The 17,656-nt window shown below is 41.4% G+C and overlaps 2 protein-coding genes across 2 annotated transcripts; one reads left to right on the forward strand and one right to left on the reverse strand.

Moving 5' to 3' along the window:
* The first annotated feature begins 609 nt into the window (after positions 1-609).
* LOC137916187 (endonuclease 8-like 3) lies at positions 610-8,449 on the forward strand. Its single transcript, XM_068759267.1, is given in 11 exon segments — positions 610-714; positions 875-963; positions 2,423-2,557; positions 2,849-3,062; positions 3,849-3,931; positions 4,232-4,358; positions 4,360-4,397; positions 5,723-5,886; positions 7,103-7,517; positions 7,808-7,982; positions 8,237-8,449. Coding segments are annotated over 11 exon segments (1,758 nt in total).
* A 242-nt stretch (positions 8,450-8,691) lies between these two features.
* On the reverse strand, positions 8,692-17,450 carry LOC137916186 (N(4)-(beta-N-acetylglucosaminyl)-L-asparaginase-like). Its single transcript, XM_068759266.1, has 10 exons — positions 17,342-17,450; positions 15,938-16,091; positions 14,412-14,524; positions 13,910-14,022; positions 12,748-12,856; positions 12,307-12,382; positions 12,098-12,205; positions 11,265-11,398; positions 9,864-10,036; positions 8,692-9,182 (listed from the first exon to the last, which is right to left on the reverse strand). Exons 1-9 carry the CDS (start codon positions 17,448-17,450, stop codon positions 9,936-9,938), a joined length of 1,017 nt encoding a protein of 338 aa, XP_068615367.1. The 3' UTR covers positions 8,692-9,182; positions 9,864-9,935.
* Between the last annotated feature and the right edge of the window lie 206 nt (positions 17,451-17,656).

The raw sequence follows: 17,656 nt of genomic DNA on the forward strand, positions 1-17,656 counted from the left end.
ATGGTACTCTAGCGCCATCAAGTGGACCATATAGCAAATACCCAAATCCTCAGAAATTATAAATAATAATAATAAAAAATATTACTCAGTGATTTATTATTTTTAATAGATGCTTTATGGCATTTGAAAACGATTTATTCCGATTTTAAAAATTACAGTTCTAAGTTAGTCCATTAAGAATTGCTGTTTCTGGCCAGAACTGATTGAATGAATGGAAATGAAAATATCTCAGATGTGAAATACATGACCTGTGCCAGGAATCAACATCTATTCATAATGGTGAATAATGTCAGTAAAAAATAAACTGCATACATTGTTGAGGATAATTTTAATAAATTGAATCTCAAAATAAATAAATAAACAAATAAATAAATGAGCCAATCAGTGAAGGGAAAGCACCCACGCTTTCTACGTAATGGAGTAAAATAAAATAAAAAATAATTACGTGAAGGTCACACGTCTCTGTTGAACATACGCCTATTTCCGTATACAATGCGCATGCGCGAAGTTGAATTCAGTGGCGCCGGGGATTGACAGCACATTTCTATGACGCTGTTAGACGGCTCATGATGAGACACGGTTTGCCAATGGATCGATCAGAAATAGAAGATGGTTGAGGGTCCGGGTTGCGCGTTAAATGGGGAGAAAATCCGCATGAAAGTCCAGCGAGGACAAGAAGTGAAAGAAATGAGAGGCAGCTTGTTGGCGTCGGCGGTATATCCCGTTATTTTACATAAATGCGGAGTAACGTAGGCTAAACCTAGCTGGCCCTGGTGACGCTGCGTTTTATTTAACGCTATTTCTGCTTGCTAGGAACTTGTTCATCCGACATGTTTCGTTTTGCGTTTTTTCTTTTTGTCTATTTACAGAAAAGCTAATTCCATGGTTTCTGTTGTGTCGGTTCACCTGTGCTAAAACTCTGGGAAAGGAACTCTTCATGTACTTCGGCCCGAGAGCTTTGAGGTAATGTTTCTATGGCACAAGACGCTCCACGTGATGTCTGTCGTTCCCACGATGGCGGGATCCGGGCTTACGTCAGGCTATATTGAATATTATGCAAATCAGTTATCTTTCTTTACTTTAAGCTGAGTGCCAGCTGTCTCTTTTCTTGCCTTTTTTTTGTCTGCTAACAGCAGGCAGTATTGACCTTCTGACTAAATCATAATCAGAAATCACTTGTTTCCAATATTTATGATCCATCCATTTATTTTGATAGTGACTGTTGCCAGAACCAGAATTGACAGACAGGTGGTGGACTAAAGCTGGGCACAGAGTATAGTTAACCCTCCTGTTATTCCCAAATATTCCTAAAAAAAACATTTAGTCTGACCCCAAGGATGTTTGCCTCCAGAAAATGTTTTACAGAAAAAAATGTTGACCAGGTTGTTTTTGTCTCAAGGACTTTTTTATTTTTCATTTGTTGAATACATAAATAATAATGATGATGAAACCTTTACCTGTCATCTAGCGCCACCATCATCTTCCAGACCACCCGCTGGTCTGGAAGAGAGAAAGATCCGTCTTTATGATTGAAGCAGGAAGTAAAGGAGCAACGAGAGGAAACAATGTTGCAGGAGAATCATGGAGCCCTTCGAACCGTTTGATCTTCACTGCGGTGGAAAATAAAATAAAATGAATTTCGGTGCTGCAGAAAATCTAGATGCATCGTGCACACACACACACACACACAGTTTAAACAGCTTGGAGTCAAATTGACCCCAGAGGTACACCAAAAATGCCATGATAATGTTATGCTTAATCAATTGTACTCATCACATTAGGAAAAGTCATTAAAAATAAAGTAAAAAGGTGATTTTTTTTTTTTTTTTTTTTTGAAAGATTCTAATTGAATGGGTTCAAATTGACCTCAAGTATAACAGGAGGGTTAAATTAATACATTCCGAGATGGGGCTTGCAGTTAAAGGATGTCGTGTCGGCTTTCGACTACACGGCGTATTTTTTCTTTTATGGAAACCACTTTGTGACGAGCTTTTTCAAGCGGGTGCTGAAGCCCCTTTATCGCTCCTCCCATTGTGCATAACGGTTAAAAACATCTAATAGCAACAGTTTAACATTTTTGAAATGCTCATCATTTTGAATTTTTTGTTGTATTGTCTATAATTTGCACATTGCCTCTGTCCGCAGTAAAACAAAAGTGGAAATATCAAGTATAAAGGAATAGATGAAGAATGAAAAAAAGGTAGTGATAATACAGAAACTCTGAATCTGGTCCCGTAATTTGATGCAATTGCAGATTGCTAAGCAGCTAGAGGGCACCTCAGCCATTGTTAAGTTGCCCGTGACATTTCTATTACATGGCGCTCCGCCACGCTACCTGTCTGTCATTGTGCTGTGAAAGTCTCGTATTTCAGGCGTGCCCGTCTCTAACGCCTTTTCTTTATTTCATGCTTGCATCTTTCAGAGTCCACTTTGGAATGAATGGATCGATGCGTATCAACCCTGCTGAAAGGAAGCCTCTGACTGGCTCCACTCCAGTGCTGGAAATACACCTGTCAAAAGATACTGTGTGTTTCTATGACAGTGCTGTGGAAGTGAGGTAACGGGGACAGCAGCGTAGCCGTGATGGATTGGGTATTGCTCTCACTCAGATTGTGCCGCTATGTCCTAGATTAGGCTGCGTCTGAAGGCATTGGCGTCGTGGCGTGACATTCGAACATTTCACCTGTGCTGGTTTATCTCGTAACAAACGAATATAATATATATGAAAAGACTTTTGGAACATATAATCTCAAGATTGCACCAGTTGACCTCTTGGCAGGTTCTCGCACACATTTCCAAGTATTCCTAGAGATAAAAAAAAAAAAAAAACACAAACTGTGCTTGCAAGGTTGACCGGTGACTGTGAACGACGGATGAGGGCGATGGAGGCTTTGGACGTGTGCTCCTCCGCGTTCAGCTTCTCCCGCTCTGAGGAGGCCGCGAGGAGCCAGAGCAGCAGGAAGCTCTGTGACGTTCTCCTCGACCAGGCCGTCATGCCGGGAGTCGGCAACATCATTAAAAATGAAGCCCTGTTTGGCTCGGGCCTCCACCCAACCGTGAAGGTATGAAAAAGATGATGGATTGTGTTCAGCAAAGGGGAAAAATGCAAGACGACTGCCACAGATAGAGTTTAAGTCATTGCATTGCAAAGGAGAAGATGCTCCTGAAAAGACAAAGGAGTGCATTGAGGTGCGTGACAGAGTTGATAAAGTTTAGAGACTGCAATGCGCTCCATCCTTTGAGAACAGATTTATAATATATGATTTATTATTTGACATTTCACTGAAATACTTTCTAATCCTTACCGGGGAGATGTATGTCATGAAATGTGACAGAATCGGTGCTTCACATCGCTCTTTGGGGAATATTTTCATTACGCTAACTACAAAAGACAAATGTGATTCGAGAGTGACCTTCTTCACTGCCAGTGAGAGACGTTTTGCAGAGTATTACCAGGGGCTCTGCTCTGCTTCCCTCAGAAAGTATTAGGTGACTTATAAGAATATAGCGTCCCAGACCAAAACATTAATCTAAGAATTTTAGCCTTCCTTCTTCTGGGACCACTGAATCTCTGTAAGCCTCTCCTCCATTATAAAGCCCCGAGGCGTCTTGGAAGAGCTGCGATTGGTGTGTTTGTGTACTTGTGGTCATTATTTATACTGCGGGAGCCATGTGGAGGCAGCTAGTGCTGCCTAGACGTGTAAATAAATATTTTCATTTTCCATTGGGTCATTTTTAATCTTAGATCCAGTGTTATATTTTTGGTTGCATCATCGAGTTTGCGACTGTGAAATACCCTTCTGTTTTGTAATGAAGACCTGCACAGAGGTCCAATCTCTCATTCTTAGGTTCAGCAGCTGACAGATGAGCAGATCCACCACTTGGTGAAAATGACCCGTGATTTTACTCTTCTGTTTTACAAGGTAAAGATGTTTTTCCCACCAGTAACAAAGATATAATAGATTTCATGAAATACGTTAAATAATGGATGAAAACAGCTGTTCATGAGCAGGGATTGGATGAGCGGCACCGCTTTGTAAAACACATGATCGGGCGTTATGACATGTTTGAGAACAGTTTCTTTGCATTGTGTCGCTGTGTGACCGCTGATTTGAGCTGACTTGCAATAGTAAATTAAGCCATAATCCCGAAACACACTGCATAATAAATTGACACAATAAAATATTCCTCTATTGCTCTCTTCCTCCACACCTTTGGATTCACTCTTCAGTGCAGCAAACATCTCTCCTCTCCACAAACATTACAAAGTCTATAGGCGTGCCCGGCGTGGCCGGTGCTCTCACGTCACCACGGCGTGTCGTCTAGGAGACAACGGCAGGATGACTTATTACTGCGAAGCGCTGCCAGAAGAGTGATCCCAGCACAATTAACATCAGGTAGAAATATTGTCCTATGAAAAGAAAAAGAAAGAACAGGGGGCATTATTGAAATGCCCCCCCCCCCATTTCAGTAAAACAAATGCTTATTGTGTAGAGTGACAGTTTATATGAGAGGTAAGTATTGTTTGGCCTGTAAATGAGTTTCTGTGCAGTCAGCTAGATGATGCGTGGTTAATCTTTCCACATTATAGAGTAAAACTTTTTTTTTTATTAGGATTGTAATTCCTCCAAATGCATTTTAATGAGTTCGAGTTCTTTACTGTTATGTGCTCAACAGGCAGGGTGCAGCAGTCAGTAAAACACTAAAACTCTTACTTCACACCCTCATACAAAATGTATATCGAGAAAATTACAGCAGTAAAGTAAGAATCTGAAACTTGATAATATGTCTAGAAAAATGACGTCTATTTCCAGTCTTTGCAGAAAGTTCCAGAGCCTTTCAGATAACGCATTCACATTTGAAGAGGCCATCTTTTGCAGGCAGATGGGCTTGGCAGGGAGTGGGAAGTGTTATGAGGGGAAATGAATGCGTATTTAAGGCCCTGTTTGCCAGACAGGGCATAGGCTCAACACCTCCTGGGTTGTTTGAGCAAAGCTTTGCATGGAGTTAGTCTAAAGCCCTTCCACTGCATTACACAGCTGATACAGACATCTGTGAGGTCTGCCATTGCTGCGCTGTGACTGTTGGCAGATTTACGCTCATCAAACATAGTCAGGCTTAAAGTCAGAACCCCAACATGCATGCTTAGAGCATTTTGTTTTTGAAACACGTTCTTACATATTACATATCTGTTGCTTAAACCACAAAAATATATTTCTAGTTTTGTTTCTTATAGCTTTTATTTTCTATTGTAGTGTTAGAATAATTGTTCTTCAGTAATTATTCATTTCTGTGACACGTGTTGGTTTAATGTTTCCAAGAAACAAAAGCTTCTAATTGAAGTTACCAAGAATCCTCAGCTGTACATAGAAACCATAAAGTAATGCAGAATGAGGGATTTCTAGTTTCACTTCTTTTTTAAAATATCTGGTTGCTCTTCTAGACACGAAGAAATGTGATCAACGGATGTTAAATGAGTGAATTAAGGCGTGTTGCTGTATAACACGGTAACTGCACTCTGAATAAGTCACTTGTTCTCTTTATTTCAGGGACAACTTAACTTTAACATTCCAGAAGCTTTACAACGTGTCTAAACCCTAACATGATTTTCATGTTTTTGTACGGCAACATTATTCCTGTTGTTTTATTCATAAGTAAACCTCTTTGCCAAAAGAATATTCATTAGGATCACTGCTGTTTTTCTTCTATTTCCTTTGTGCAGTAAGCTGCCTGTCAGAAACAGCCTGATTGGCTGGGCCTACAGTGACACAACCGATGATGATGTGGCTGAGAAGGATGAAGAAGACTGGGTCTGTCAACTCTGTACACTCATCAACCGGCCGGCAGCGAAAGCCTGTGATGCCTGCCTCACTTCAAGACCAGAGGGTGAGCAAAATGCTTTTTACTGTCGCCGTCCGACTGTCCTTGTTAGCGAGAGATAAAACAGTGGCTTTGGTTTTTCTGTCTGGCTTAGTCGGTGTGTGTGTGTGTGTGTGTGTGTTTTACTGCACAAGTAATGAGCATGTCTGTCAGTTAGCCATTTTTTTCTCCATCTCGAGACGTGGCAGAAGTGAATTAGTGCTTGGACGGCATGTCCATGCCGTCCCTCTCATGCTCCCACCATACAACAATGAAATGCTTTTTTAATTTGTTTCTTTTAGGACTTTTTTTATGCTCCCAAGTTTTAATGGAGCACTTTCGTCACATGATAGGACAGCTGAACGGCTACATAAAAACACCTCATGACAATTTTTTACCCCTATTATTTAATTAATAATGATCTTTCCAAGGATGGATAAATTACTATCATATGTGTGACGACGTTTGATTTGTTCGTGGTTCACGTAATCAGGACAGGAACCTGCATCTGTGGCCATCCGGCTACATTTAGAGTGCTTATAGAAACGATATTGTGTTTCCTGGTTTGTACGGATCGTTTTTCTCTTTGACATTATCTTTTCCTGCTAATCGGAGTAAACAGATAAAAGGAAGACAGTGAATACCCTTTAAAGTGCCTGTGCATGTAACCACCTGAATTTTAATGAAAAACCTCAATTATGCAATTAGGGGGAGGGGTGGGGGGGGGGGGGGGAGAGAAGTATGCCAGTAGAGGTATGAGTAAATGATGATAATAGCAGTGCCTTAAAACTATCTCTATATAAAACTATCTAATAATGAACATTTATGTCTCCGGGGAAAGTTGACGAAGCACACTTCCCCAACTTCAAGACTTTATGTCTTTACATCTTTAACTGTTGACCGCTGAACTGCTCTCCTAAAACAGCTGGGGGTTAAGTGCCTTCCTTGCTCAAGGGTGCTGTACACTAATGGTGGTTTTTGAGGGATGGAAGCTGCAGTTAATGACTTTTGTCACACAGTTCCCATCGACTTATTTTCAAAGTTGTATCACACGAGGGCTCGTTTCACAGGATTCCGTGCATCTTCAGCACAGCAGATTGTTTGACGTTTTATTTGACGGCATAGTAAGCAGTCTGGTGCTTACTGGTAAATTTAATGGAACGCCGTCGCTAACCACTTATAGCCATAACGAGCAGCTGCTGCACATGAAATGAGTTTTCTCACTCTGGCTCCATCTTCACAGCGTACAAAGGCAGCATCAGTGCTGAAGCATCACCCTTCAGTCCTGATTTGATTAAATACCCATGCGATGCCTTCAAGAAACCGCAAGAGGAGCTCAAAGTCAACTGGAGAGCTGCCTGTGGGACTTCCACCCTTGTTTTCTCTGACTTGAGCAAGAAGCCAAAGCCTGTAAACTCCCCACTCACCACAGCCAACAGTCATTTGAATTCCTTGGCGGCGGAGCGAGGTTTATATAAATACAGCGTCTGCCAAGGGACGACCAGCCCCAATTATGCCTCTGGTGGCTGGCAGAGGCAAAGTGCCGAGATCTCCAATGGGGAATCAGTAGCCTCCTACAGTCACCCATCCAAGAAAATGAGAATTGATCACAGCCCCTTTTCTAGTAACAATGCTCAAAGTGGAACCCCCAACTCACGGTGAGTGAATCTCTCCCTTGGGTTTTCATGAATAAGTTTATAATAGGCGAAGTTTTTTGCAACTTCAGGGAGATAAGTGGGATAAAAAAAAAGAACTCTGACTGTGGAATTTTTAATGCTACATTGTTAAAAAAAAAAAGAAAGAATCAGCTTAGATTGACGCATAACTGTCGTGGAATACCATGCGAATGTGTGTTATGCATCAGCACACAGCTGAAGAGAGGTTGTTTACTAGCTAATAAGGGTTCATGCGACAGGTATACATGTTTCATTTTCCTCACTACTGTCAGCATGTGTAAAATAGATACAGCAAGCTCTTCCATTTCTCCCAGTCCCAGCGCGCCTTGTTGTGCTTCCCATCGCCGTCCGGCCGTCCTTAGAGTCGTCCACAAGGAGGGGGGAAATAAAGCACGTCAGTTGTTCACCTGCTCGCTACCTAGAGATACCAAGTGCAACTTCTTTGAGGTGAAAATCTCTCTTATCTCAACAGCAATCTATAGTCTATATTAGGAATAGTTCATTTGACTTGTCCACAAACATTAAAATATGTTTGCATGGATTGAACATGTATGAAGGCATACACAAAACATGATGGGGTGTCTGACAATATATATTAAAATCCTCCATAAATATATATTTTTTTCATCTCCAAGTTGTTAAAGTCTAAACACATTTTTATTGTGGGGTAACTTTTTAATAAAACCTTATCTCTTTCACAGTGGGCTGACTTCCACTTCCCTTTGTGTCACCATGGGAAACGCTGTTTAATGAGGACAGTTCTCAAACTAGGACCCAACAACGGTCGCCATTTCTTCACAAGCAGCCATCAAAAGGGTAAACAGTGTGACTTTTTCCAGTGGGCAGACAGCAGACCAGGGGAGTCCATCCTTCCTGGATGTTGGTTTCTTACTTTACTTCTGAGTAAAACATGATGCTCACTGCATGTTCATTTAGGAAAGTAAAGCAGGAACTCTTCGTGTTCATTAAATACAGAATAGAGAACATCTGGCTGCTGTCAGACTGCTAGTCAATTATTAGAGAATTGTTATAAAGTCTCTAATTGCATTTTATTTTTGTCCTATGACCATTTTTCAAGAGATTATAAAATTGTGAGAGAAAACTGGTGAATAAAGAACTGAAAGATTACGATGAGCCTCATCAACTTCAATTTCCAGATTACTTCATCTTGTTCAGTGAAGCAAATTTATTCGGCTGCTTGCAGTAATCAAATCAAAATTACACTTTAAATGGCGCAATGCAGTAGATTCTTTATTTCCCCCACCTTCAACACAAATACTATACCTTTGATGACAGAATTATTCAACTCCAAGAACAGCATCCCTCATACATGCATACGTTTGCAAAGGTGTGAAAACACTGAACAGGACTTTCCTAGATTTACTTCAGCAGTAGAGTGCCAACGTTTCTTCTGTTAAGCCCCAAGCCTAGAATGTTCACCACTGTTGACCCAAAAGCACAGGAGAAGTTTTCTCTAGCAGCCCAAATCACACAGAGAAGACATGAAACCAAACTGGTACCTTTGGCTCACGGATCAGCCGTAGGTGTGGGAGTAGAATGAAGAGGAAAGGATCCAAGACCAAGGCTTGGTCCCAGAACAAGCCCCTGACTTAAACCCAAAGAAATCTGTTGAGGTTTTGAGGTTGTCTGCAGCACAAACACAGGAATATTTTTGAAATTCTGCCAGAAGCTGTTTTCTGGATATCCATCATGTCTGCAGCAATAATTGCATTATTTTATGTGAGATGCAAAACAATCTGATGCATTGAGCCATTTAAGCTGTTGTTTAGCGGGGTATAGCAAACAGCTGCTAAAACCCATGATAAGCTTCCATCCCTATGTATGGGCGACAAACAAAGCTATTAACAGACATTAATAAAAGAAAGAAGTGGACAATGAGGGAAATACACATCTAAATGTGGGTATTCTGTAATGACTAGAGTCCTCACAGACACCGATGCTTCGGTAAATGATGAGAAAGGAATGATGTAACTTTAGCACAGAGTGTAAACACACATGTCAACGCCTTCCAGCCTCCTTCCAGCCTCCTCCCAGACGTTAATGAGAATTTTAACGGAAGATCATGACCCATATTGTCACATTAGTGAAAATTCTCATTTCAGTCAGGCAGGCCCACCGATGAATCATCCCCACGGTGGTATCTTTCATAAATCAATGAATGTTTTAATACTTTTTACATTCAATTTTGTCCTTATTATTTCAAAGGTGATTTGGGGAAAATCTTTCAAGTCAAGTCAAGCATCCAATGATTTTCACATGTATGTGTAAAGAAAATGCATCCCTGCTAGGGTCAAAGGTCAGAATTACCCAATAAGCTCCACTTCAGAGCAAGACATGAAACAAACGTTCACTCCTGTCATATCGGAACAGTCGTACTCTTTAAAAGCAGTTGACAGATTTCTGGACGGGCGTGTTCGTCTCAGAGGTCGACACCATGTAGTGGAATTGTGAGAGGGTGGGGGCTTTGTTGCAGGCTGCACCTTCAAAGACAAAGAAAAGTCAATGTTACAGGTGAAACGATTCTTTTAACTAAGTGGATTTGAATAATGTAGGAAGGCCTGAAAAAATTAGTTTTTCAAATAATTTGCAAGAAAAAAATTGCGATCCAACCCGGCTTTTCAGACTTCAAGGAGACACATGATGCGTTTTGCGTGACTGTAAACATACGCGTTGTTTGATCACGAGGAAACTACACAACAAACCTTCATGGGTTTTCTGAAGGCAGAAAGAGAAATGTCATATCACTTAAGCTGTTGCCATGAGAACAAAGTGATTATTGGTTGGTCGGTATCGTGGAACAGATTGTGCTGGAGTTCCAGGGGAGATGTCAGGCTTCAGAGTAGGAGGCAGTTTAATGAACGTTAAATTACGGACAAATTAATACTAATTTACATCAGTGTCTGGTCTTTCAATATTGCTCGTTTTTACAGCTGTACATTTTCTAAACTGGTGAAAAACAGATTTCATGGTAGTCCTTTTTAATGTTAAACATGCTTTTGAACTTTGTCCAAACGTCTTTCATCAGTTGCTCCGCTCTTATTTCTCAGTCTGCTGGTGTTTTCCCACATCTAGCAGCCAATGAAGCAAAATCCATTTAGTTCTCTTTCATGTTTCCCTGGGCAATTTGACTTGAGCATCCCTTCTATTGTATAAGGTTTAAGGTAAATATTTAAACTGGCAATGGGTGCATTCAAGTTTTGTGTGTTTTTTTTTTTTTGCTTAAATGTATCATTTAGTAGATGTTGATTGCACAGTGTAATGGCTGCAGAGTAATGACATCATCTACATTTAGATTGGTTCCTCTCTCAGGAAAATGAATGCTGGGTGGCGATCCAGTGTGGCTGGCACCATGCCACCATTTTTATTTGCTCTCATGTCTCCATTAGAGACTAATTGAATGAATGAACTTGTGCTTTTGTATAAAGGCTTCATTCGTAGGGCTGTAGGCCCACCGTGGTTTGAATATTCCAGCGGTGTTTCGTGCTTCTTCAATATAAAATGGGTGGCAAACAGACCTCTGCGAAGGATACGTCCTCCTTTCATCTGTCCTTGGGACGCATTTTAGGAATTGTCCCAAATTTTATATATATAATGGAGACACGGATATCAATTTACATTAATAGTGGTCTATTAAAAAGTAGTACATTAAAAGCTCACTGATTGTGTGCCTTTGGCAGTGCGGTCTATAATTGTGAACTTTACACTCACCATAATGACCTGTTGTGTTCGCGCAGATTATTGCTCCAAAGAATTGTGGGTAATGCCTCTTGATTCTGGATATGGCCGCCTCGCAGGCTGTCGAGGGATCTGCCCCGGCCCTCATCAGCTCCACGGCCAAGTAACTGTTGGCAGAATTACATGTAGCGAGCATGAGCCAAGCTAACAATCCTGTCCGGGCCACGAACCAGGATGAGGATATACTTGAGATTATTGTTGTGGGCTAAATATAATGCAAACAACTCTCAATGTCAGTCTTCAAATGTAGAAAACAACAACAATCCAAGTTTTAAGTTTTAGGATTCTAAAGTGGAAGTAGGTTTAATTCCCTAGAGAGGACAACTCTGACAAGATATTTATCATATTATCACAGATGTCAATTTTCTGAAACCCCAATTCATGTCTTGGGGAACAAATGGCAATGCAACAGTCCCATTCTCAAAACATTGGCCAGGAAATAACCCCTGATTATAGTGCGTGAAGGCGTTGAGATTCAGTCAACATGTCTCTGGCAGTACAACAGGAGGTTCTGATGGATGATTCTTTGTAATGGGAAATTATCAGACACTCTTTGTACTGTGAAGGACACCAGAGCAAATCGTATTTGCTCACGCTGAAAAGCAAATCCTCTTTAATATCATTTCTATACTTTAGTGGGAAGAAGATAAACTATGTAGTTGAGAAGCTTGGCATTCCTTTCATGATGTCCTGTTTGATGGATTTATCGTTTTCGTACGTGCAGTGGAGTACGTGCTTACCCGAGTTGGTAACAAAAGAAAACTACTTTTTGTAAAAGAAGGAAGATGGTTGAAGTTTACCGGTACCTCGGCAGAAAGCACATCATGATGTCGCCGTCTCCGGTAGCTGCAGCGGCACCAGCCGACCTGTCTGCATAGGCCCCCGCTCCAATGACGGGAGAGTCCCCAACACGACTACGGAGGAGTTAGCAAGAGTTTAAACATGCTGCATGCACATGTCCTGTTTATTATAGCAATGTTTACGCATCAAAATGTGTGTAGCCTGGAGAACATACCCTGGAACTTTGTGAGTTAGTCCATTAGTGGATGTACCAGCAGCCACATGGCCGTCTTGATCAAGAGCAATAATCCCTGGTTCACAAACAAAAGGAGTCTCATCATCGGGGGGGGGGTTTCCGGGTGTGTAGCTTCCGGGATCCCATCCCGGAAGCTACGCACGGCTAGCTAACGTTATTTCAAACCCATGTTTGATGCAGTACTTAGGCATCACTTTCCTTGCAGCTGCAGGCGCACTGGCCGGTACATAAGTAGAGTTCAGAACTCATTAATCATTAATCACTTTTTTATTCAGAGTACAGACTTCAAAGCTTCCCTTCTCCCTGCTGACTTCTATTTTTCTATTTAACTGTGTCTGTCTCATGTTCACTTTGTCTCTTATCACCATCTGGGTTCAATGATACAATAATGCATCGTGTAAAAATGCAGATAGAACCTACCGATGGTGTCGTGGGAGTTTGTGTTAGCATGCCGTGTTCTGTTGCTCTGCTTTAGTGCTACGCTGGGCTTGTATGGTCCGCAGGACTTGGAAGGGTCAGGAACCACATTCTTTGGACAGTAAAAGAAAACGTAATCGCTTTGAGAGATACCTTTTAACCAGAATCTAAAATAAATGAAATAATACAGTTATCATTGTTCGCAAGTGGAGCTTAACTGGCACCTAACCGGAAAGTGAGTCCTTCAATGAGAGAGAAATACTGCTTGAATTTGGAACCATTAAAGGTGAAGTGAAATGTTAAATCAAAGGTTTTTGCTTTAACCACAGAATCTGTATCAGATTTATATCTAAAAGGCCACCGATAAACGAAAATTGAGATCAACTGGTCGGCTTCGTGAAAGTGTATGCATTATTTATGAAGCAGAGTCAATTGTATTACATTTCATGAAGGTGAGGGGAAAACCCCAGGAAAATATTCTCGTAAGTGATTAAAAAAAGTTCAGATACAGTTCTCCTGTGACTTTGGCAATCTTAAAATTTACAAAAATGTATGAGACTGTCAAGTGGGTCACAGCTCGCAATTTATGGATGCGATGCCTGCCGACGAGCACGGAGACGGATACTCGACTTCGTTCTCTCGCTCATTTTCTGTTTGTTCCATTTGTCACTATTTGCTGCTGAATGTTTTCTATGCCTATTTGGCTTTATTGGACTAAATAATGTGATTTAACGGCGCGAGGAGTTCAAGGAAGCTCTGGAGAAAAGCGGCTCCTCTCTAAAGTAATGTCGAGGTCACCTTGAAGAAGGCAGTTCTCTCCTGCTTCACAGTGAAGCAGCTCTGTGGCCGATCCGGCGAGGACTGTCATTAAAGCACACAGCCCCAAATGTAAAATGGAAGTTCGGTCAATTGCGCACTGCAAACTGCATCTGGAACTCTGACGTTGGCTTAAAAGGCACAAATCAACCTAATTCTAGAGGCGCCTTAAAGAATGGGAGAGCTGGCGCTGTGGGGGGGAATCACCTACCACGGTTTTCCTGAACTACTTTTGTATGCTTGTCAATTCTTGAGCTTAATATCAATCTTTTAGGAGTAGCACGCCTCGTAGCCAACACCAGTGAGAGAAAAAACACTCTCTAAAACACACACACACACACACACACACCTTTCGATAATTAGGTTGGCAGTTGCCCTTCAGCCAGTTGGAGAAAATATTCGTAGACTTGATGGTTGTCAGGTCCTCTGCTATGAAACCCATGTCCTCCGCAAACACAGAGGCTGCAAAGACAGAAACAATCCCTTGAAGTTCATTCGTACATCTCGGGCCATGCTGACCTTGGGATTTAAGAAAGCAAAGGTTCACAAATAAAAGCTTCCATCGCTTCTGTTCGGTGGCTTCCACATTCCTTTAAGAACGATGGCTGATTTCTTGAGTCGAATTTCACAGAGGTAACTAAAATAGGCCATGACGGAAACTTGTTTTTCTTCAACAACTAACAATGGTAATAAAGTCATTCCAAATTCTAGGGCTTGGAGTCGTATTATGTGTCTCAAACCCGTTGGATGGTTGTTTTTAGGTGCAAAAACTGTTATGGATATTGAGCGGCATTGGCGGACATTTGTACTCTCTTTACTCGTTGTTTATTGGAGCACTTATCCACACCTACCTGACTCTCCTACTAGCATCGTCTGGTCAGTTCGCTCCATCACTGCTCTAGCCACTCCGATGGCATTCTTGATTCTTCTTAGATTTGCTACTGCACCCACCTCCATCGTATCCCTGGGCACCCCAAATCACAGAAAATTAACATCCCTGCAAATGTTGTCACGCCGATCTGCTAATCTACATGTAGCGACTGTGACCTCTTGCTAAAACAGAAAAGAAGATTGCTTGCAAACAAACATGGAAGTAAACAATGGAATTTTCTTTTTTTTTTTTGATGGTTCCGCAAACAATTTTGTTCACAAATGCTATTAAATCCTAGCGTTTGAAATAATTGGATGCTGCTTGAACAACGTGATGGTCCGAAGTCTAATTAGAAAAAAGACATGCGTTGTGTACTGAAACATCTTTTACTTGATGAGGTTGCTTTACTCAGGTCTGCCTCAGGCAAGATTAATGGAAACACATTTTGTGTGTCCAGCATCAGTGATTTATAATTAATCTATAAAAATTTGCTTCTGCATAATGTCCAAAACAGATTTATTTCTTATCTTCCACAGATGCGTGATATATATTACTTCTGAAATGGCATTATTTCAGCTACATATTCGAGGCAGTGCAGTGTCTCTTCACTTTTCCATCACTATATTGCCCTGCTCAAAATATGCATTTCAATCTCCCAAATCTGCATTATCTAGATCCAGATCCAGTTTCTCAGTGGTGGAACGTTACATCTGGGGCGATGGTGGCGCAGTGGTTGAGAGGGTCGTCCTATGATCGAGAGGTTGGCGGTTCGATTCCCGGCTCTGTCGTTGTGTCCTTTGGCAAGACACTTCAGCCTGGGCGCCTGCGCACGCGGCGACCAGCAGCAGACAACAGTTAGACTGTAACTGCTGTAAACCAAATTGCCCTCCGAGGGACAAATCAAAAAGTATTTAGTCACGAGTCTATCTTCTCCTCACAATGTATTCATGACTCTGTGATCAAACAAGTTGATTTTCCTGCAAAGCGGAGGCAGGAAAAAGCAGAATCTTAAAAAAAAAAAAAGCTTGCTTGCTTTTTTTCTGTCATTATAAGATGACATTTTCCTCCCAAGAAAACTTTAGAGTGTGTAAGTATTTGCACTTAAGGACTTAATAACTGGCAAGCGCCTAGATCATAAGATGAATTCTAATTAGTTATTTTTAAAGGAAAGGTTGTCTGAAAAAGGTCAACCAGTTATGCCTGTAAATGCCAAAGATGCAAATACAGCACTAACGCAAATTGTAAGGTACTCGCATAATCTGTTGACAGTTTAAGGTGGCTAATTAGAGTCGTAAAAATCTAGGTCATTTCCGATGAAATGTAAGTCATTACTGGGCAAAAAAAAAAAAAAACTTTCAAAAGATTTGTGTTCCATTTACGTCTCATTTATGCTTAAGGACTGTTGAAGGGATGAATCAACTGAGGTTCAAGCTTGTGCAAAAATAATACTTTTATATAATATAATAATAAAACCACATTTGCTAAAATAGCATCTTGCTTCTTTACCCGTTCATTATCATGGCATCCAGCGTGGTCTCTCCGGTCTCATCGGGGCTCCCGCCGTAGCCAACCGTGCCGTCGCACTGCTCCACCTCGCAGAGGGCACACCCCTTTTCAACAGCGTCCAACACTGAGCCGCCCGACTGCAGGGTGTTCCACGCTACGGTACGAAACATAGCAGCCAAATATTCAGTGTAGAATGCAATAAAAAAAACACACATAGGAAGTAAACACCCTGCAAGAGTCCAATATTACACGTTCACCTCATATTGGAGGTCTCTACCAATCTCAACCCGACAACCACACTGAGAAAGTTTGTGTCCCGTCCGCGTGCCAGTCTAACAATTCTGTCTAAAGTTAAAGTGTCAGCCTACACAAAAATATATTCTGAAACCACAATGTTGTTTCGGGTCAATTTAATTTGTAAACTATATTGAATGTGTAAATAATTAAAGCTATTTGTCCAGGTTACTTTATGAAAACATCAGCTCAAGGTTCAGATGAGGCAGAAGATGACCAGCATGATGGGAATATGAGCTGATAATTTGGTCACTGATCCACCGACGCACCCGAAGGGGATCCAAACACCAGCTGGTCGCACCGTCGCCAGCTTGCCACTAAATCATGCGACCATCGCACCGTGCTCAGCCTGATGCTAACACAAATTCCTCCTCCTACTATTTGTGATTTAGACATTTATAAATGTTCGTTTGCCACTTTCTCTAAGCGCTCGTCTCCGGATGTAATGCCGTTTTTTTTATATCAGACGCAGCATTACGATCTTTGTCACTCAGAAAATGCAGCAGAATGGAAGAGGAGATTAGTCTGCCGTCGGCAGCTGCTTCAGTAAACCCCTGAAGAGAAGAGATCCGCATGGGTGAATCAATCAACACTTAAATGTATAATCTAGAATTAAACAGGGGGCTCTACGCTCAAGGAATTTCATTGCCAAATTCAAGAAAATCTTTTATCCATTGTAAAATTGGTTGTACATCTTATGTGGAAGGCAGTTCCACATAAGATTTTAATTTATTCCAAAGAATGACTCCCTCATCTATTAACAGTTCCCCAATAAAAAGCATGAACAGCAAAAATGAAAGCTGCACGGAATGACCCGTGACGATCTAATGACCTGCCGCAGGTATTGTTTGATGACCGCATCAAACAATATCAAGAATTGCATTGGACTGAGATTGAAAAATGATTGCCTTTTATATTATTTAACAATGACTGATCAGTCAGGGAATTAAAAAATCTGCATCAGCTGAAGAAAATGATATTTAAAATCAAAATGAATATGCACACCACCTTTGTCTTTGGGGGTGGTTTTTATTTGCTTATTTAAAGATTGTTGGCGTACTGTCAAAAGGCTAGAGTAAACTTTCCCAACGAAAGTATGACGTCACCTACCTGCAGCCGCCGCGTTCTTGAACGGCCATGTGTTGATGACGACGGGCAGAGCGGCCTGTCCCAGCGGGAGCAGGAGGAGGTATGTAGAAAGCAGCAGCGGCGCCGCCATGCTTCAGAACACACAGACGCCGGGGGGGCTTTACAACGGGAAGAATGTGCGGTGACGTCACCTCCTCTTCGCTGCCATCACATTGATTAATATCACGGGTTAACAAGCAGCCTTTAATTTGTTGTTACTCGTTTAGCAGAGAAGCTGCACTTCCTGGTTGTGTCACACGCTCAGTGGGTGTGTCCTTCATTAAAGGGACAGTACAC

The sequence above is a fragment of the Brachionichthys hirsutus genome, unplaced genomic scaffold, assembly GCF_040956055.1.
Source record: "Brachionichthys hirsutus isolate HB-005 unplaced genomic scaffold, CSIRO-AGI_Bhir_v1 contig_1465, whole genome shotgun sequence".
In the NCBI taxonomy this organism is placed as follows: domain Eukaryota; kingdom Metazoa; phylum Chordata; class Actinopteri; order Lophiiformes; family Brachionichthyidae; genus Brachionichthys; species Brachionichthys hirsutus.

Coding starts and splice junctions, on each gene's coding strand:
- LOC137916186 (XM_068759266.1), bottom strand. CDS start 17,450: ATGGCGGCGCCGCTGCTGCTTTCTACATACCTCCTCCTGCTCCCGCTG. Junction 14,525..15,937: donor GATGCCATGATAATGAACGG/GTAAAGAAGCAA, acceptor TGGGGTGCCCAG/GGATACGATGGAGGTGGGTG. Junction 12,383..12,747: donor AAACTCCCACGACACCATCG/GTAGGTTCTATC, acceptor TTTGTGAACCAG/GGATTATTGCTCTTGATCAA.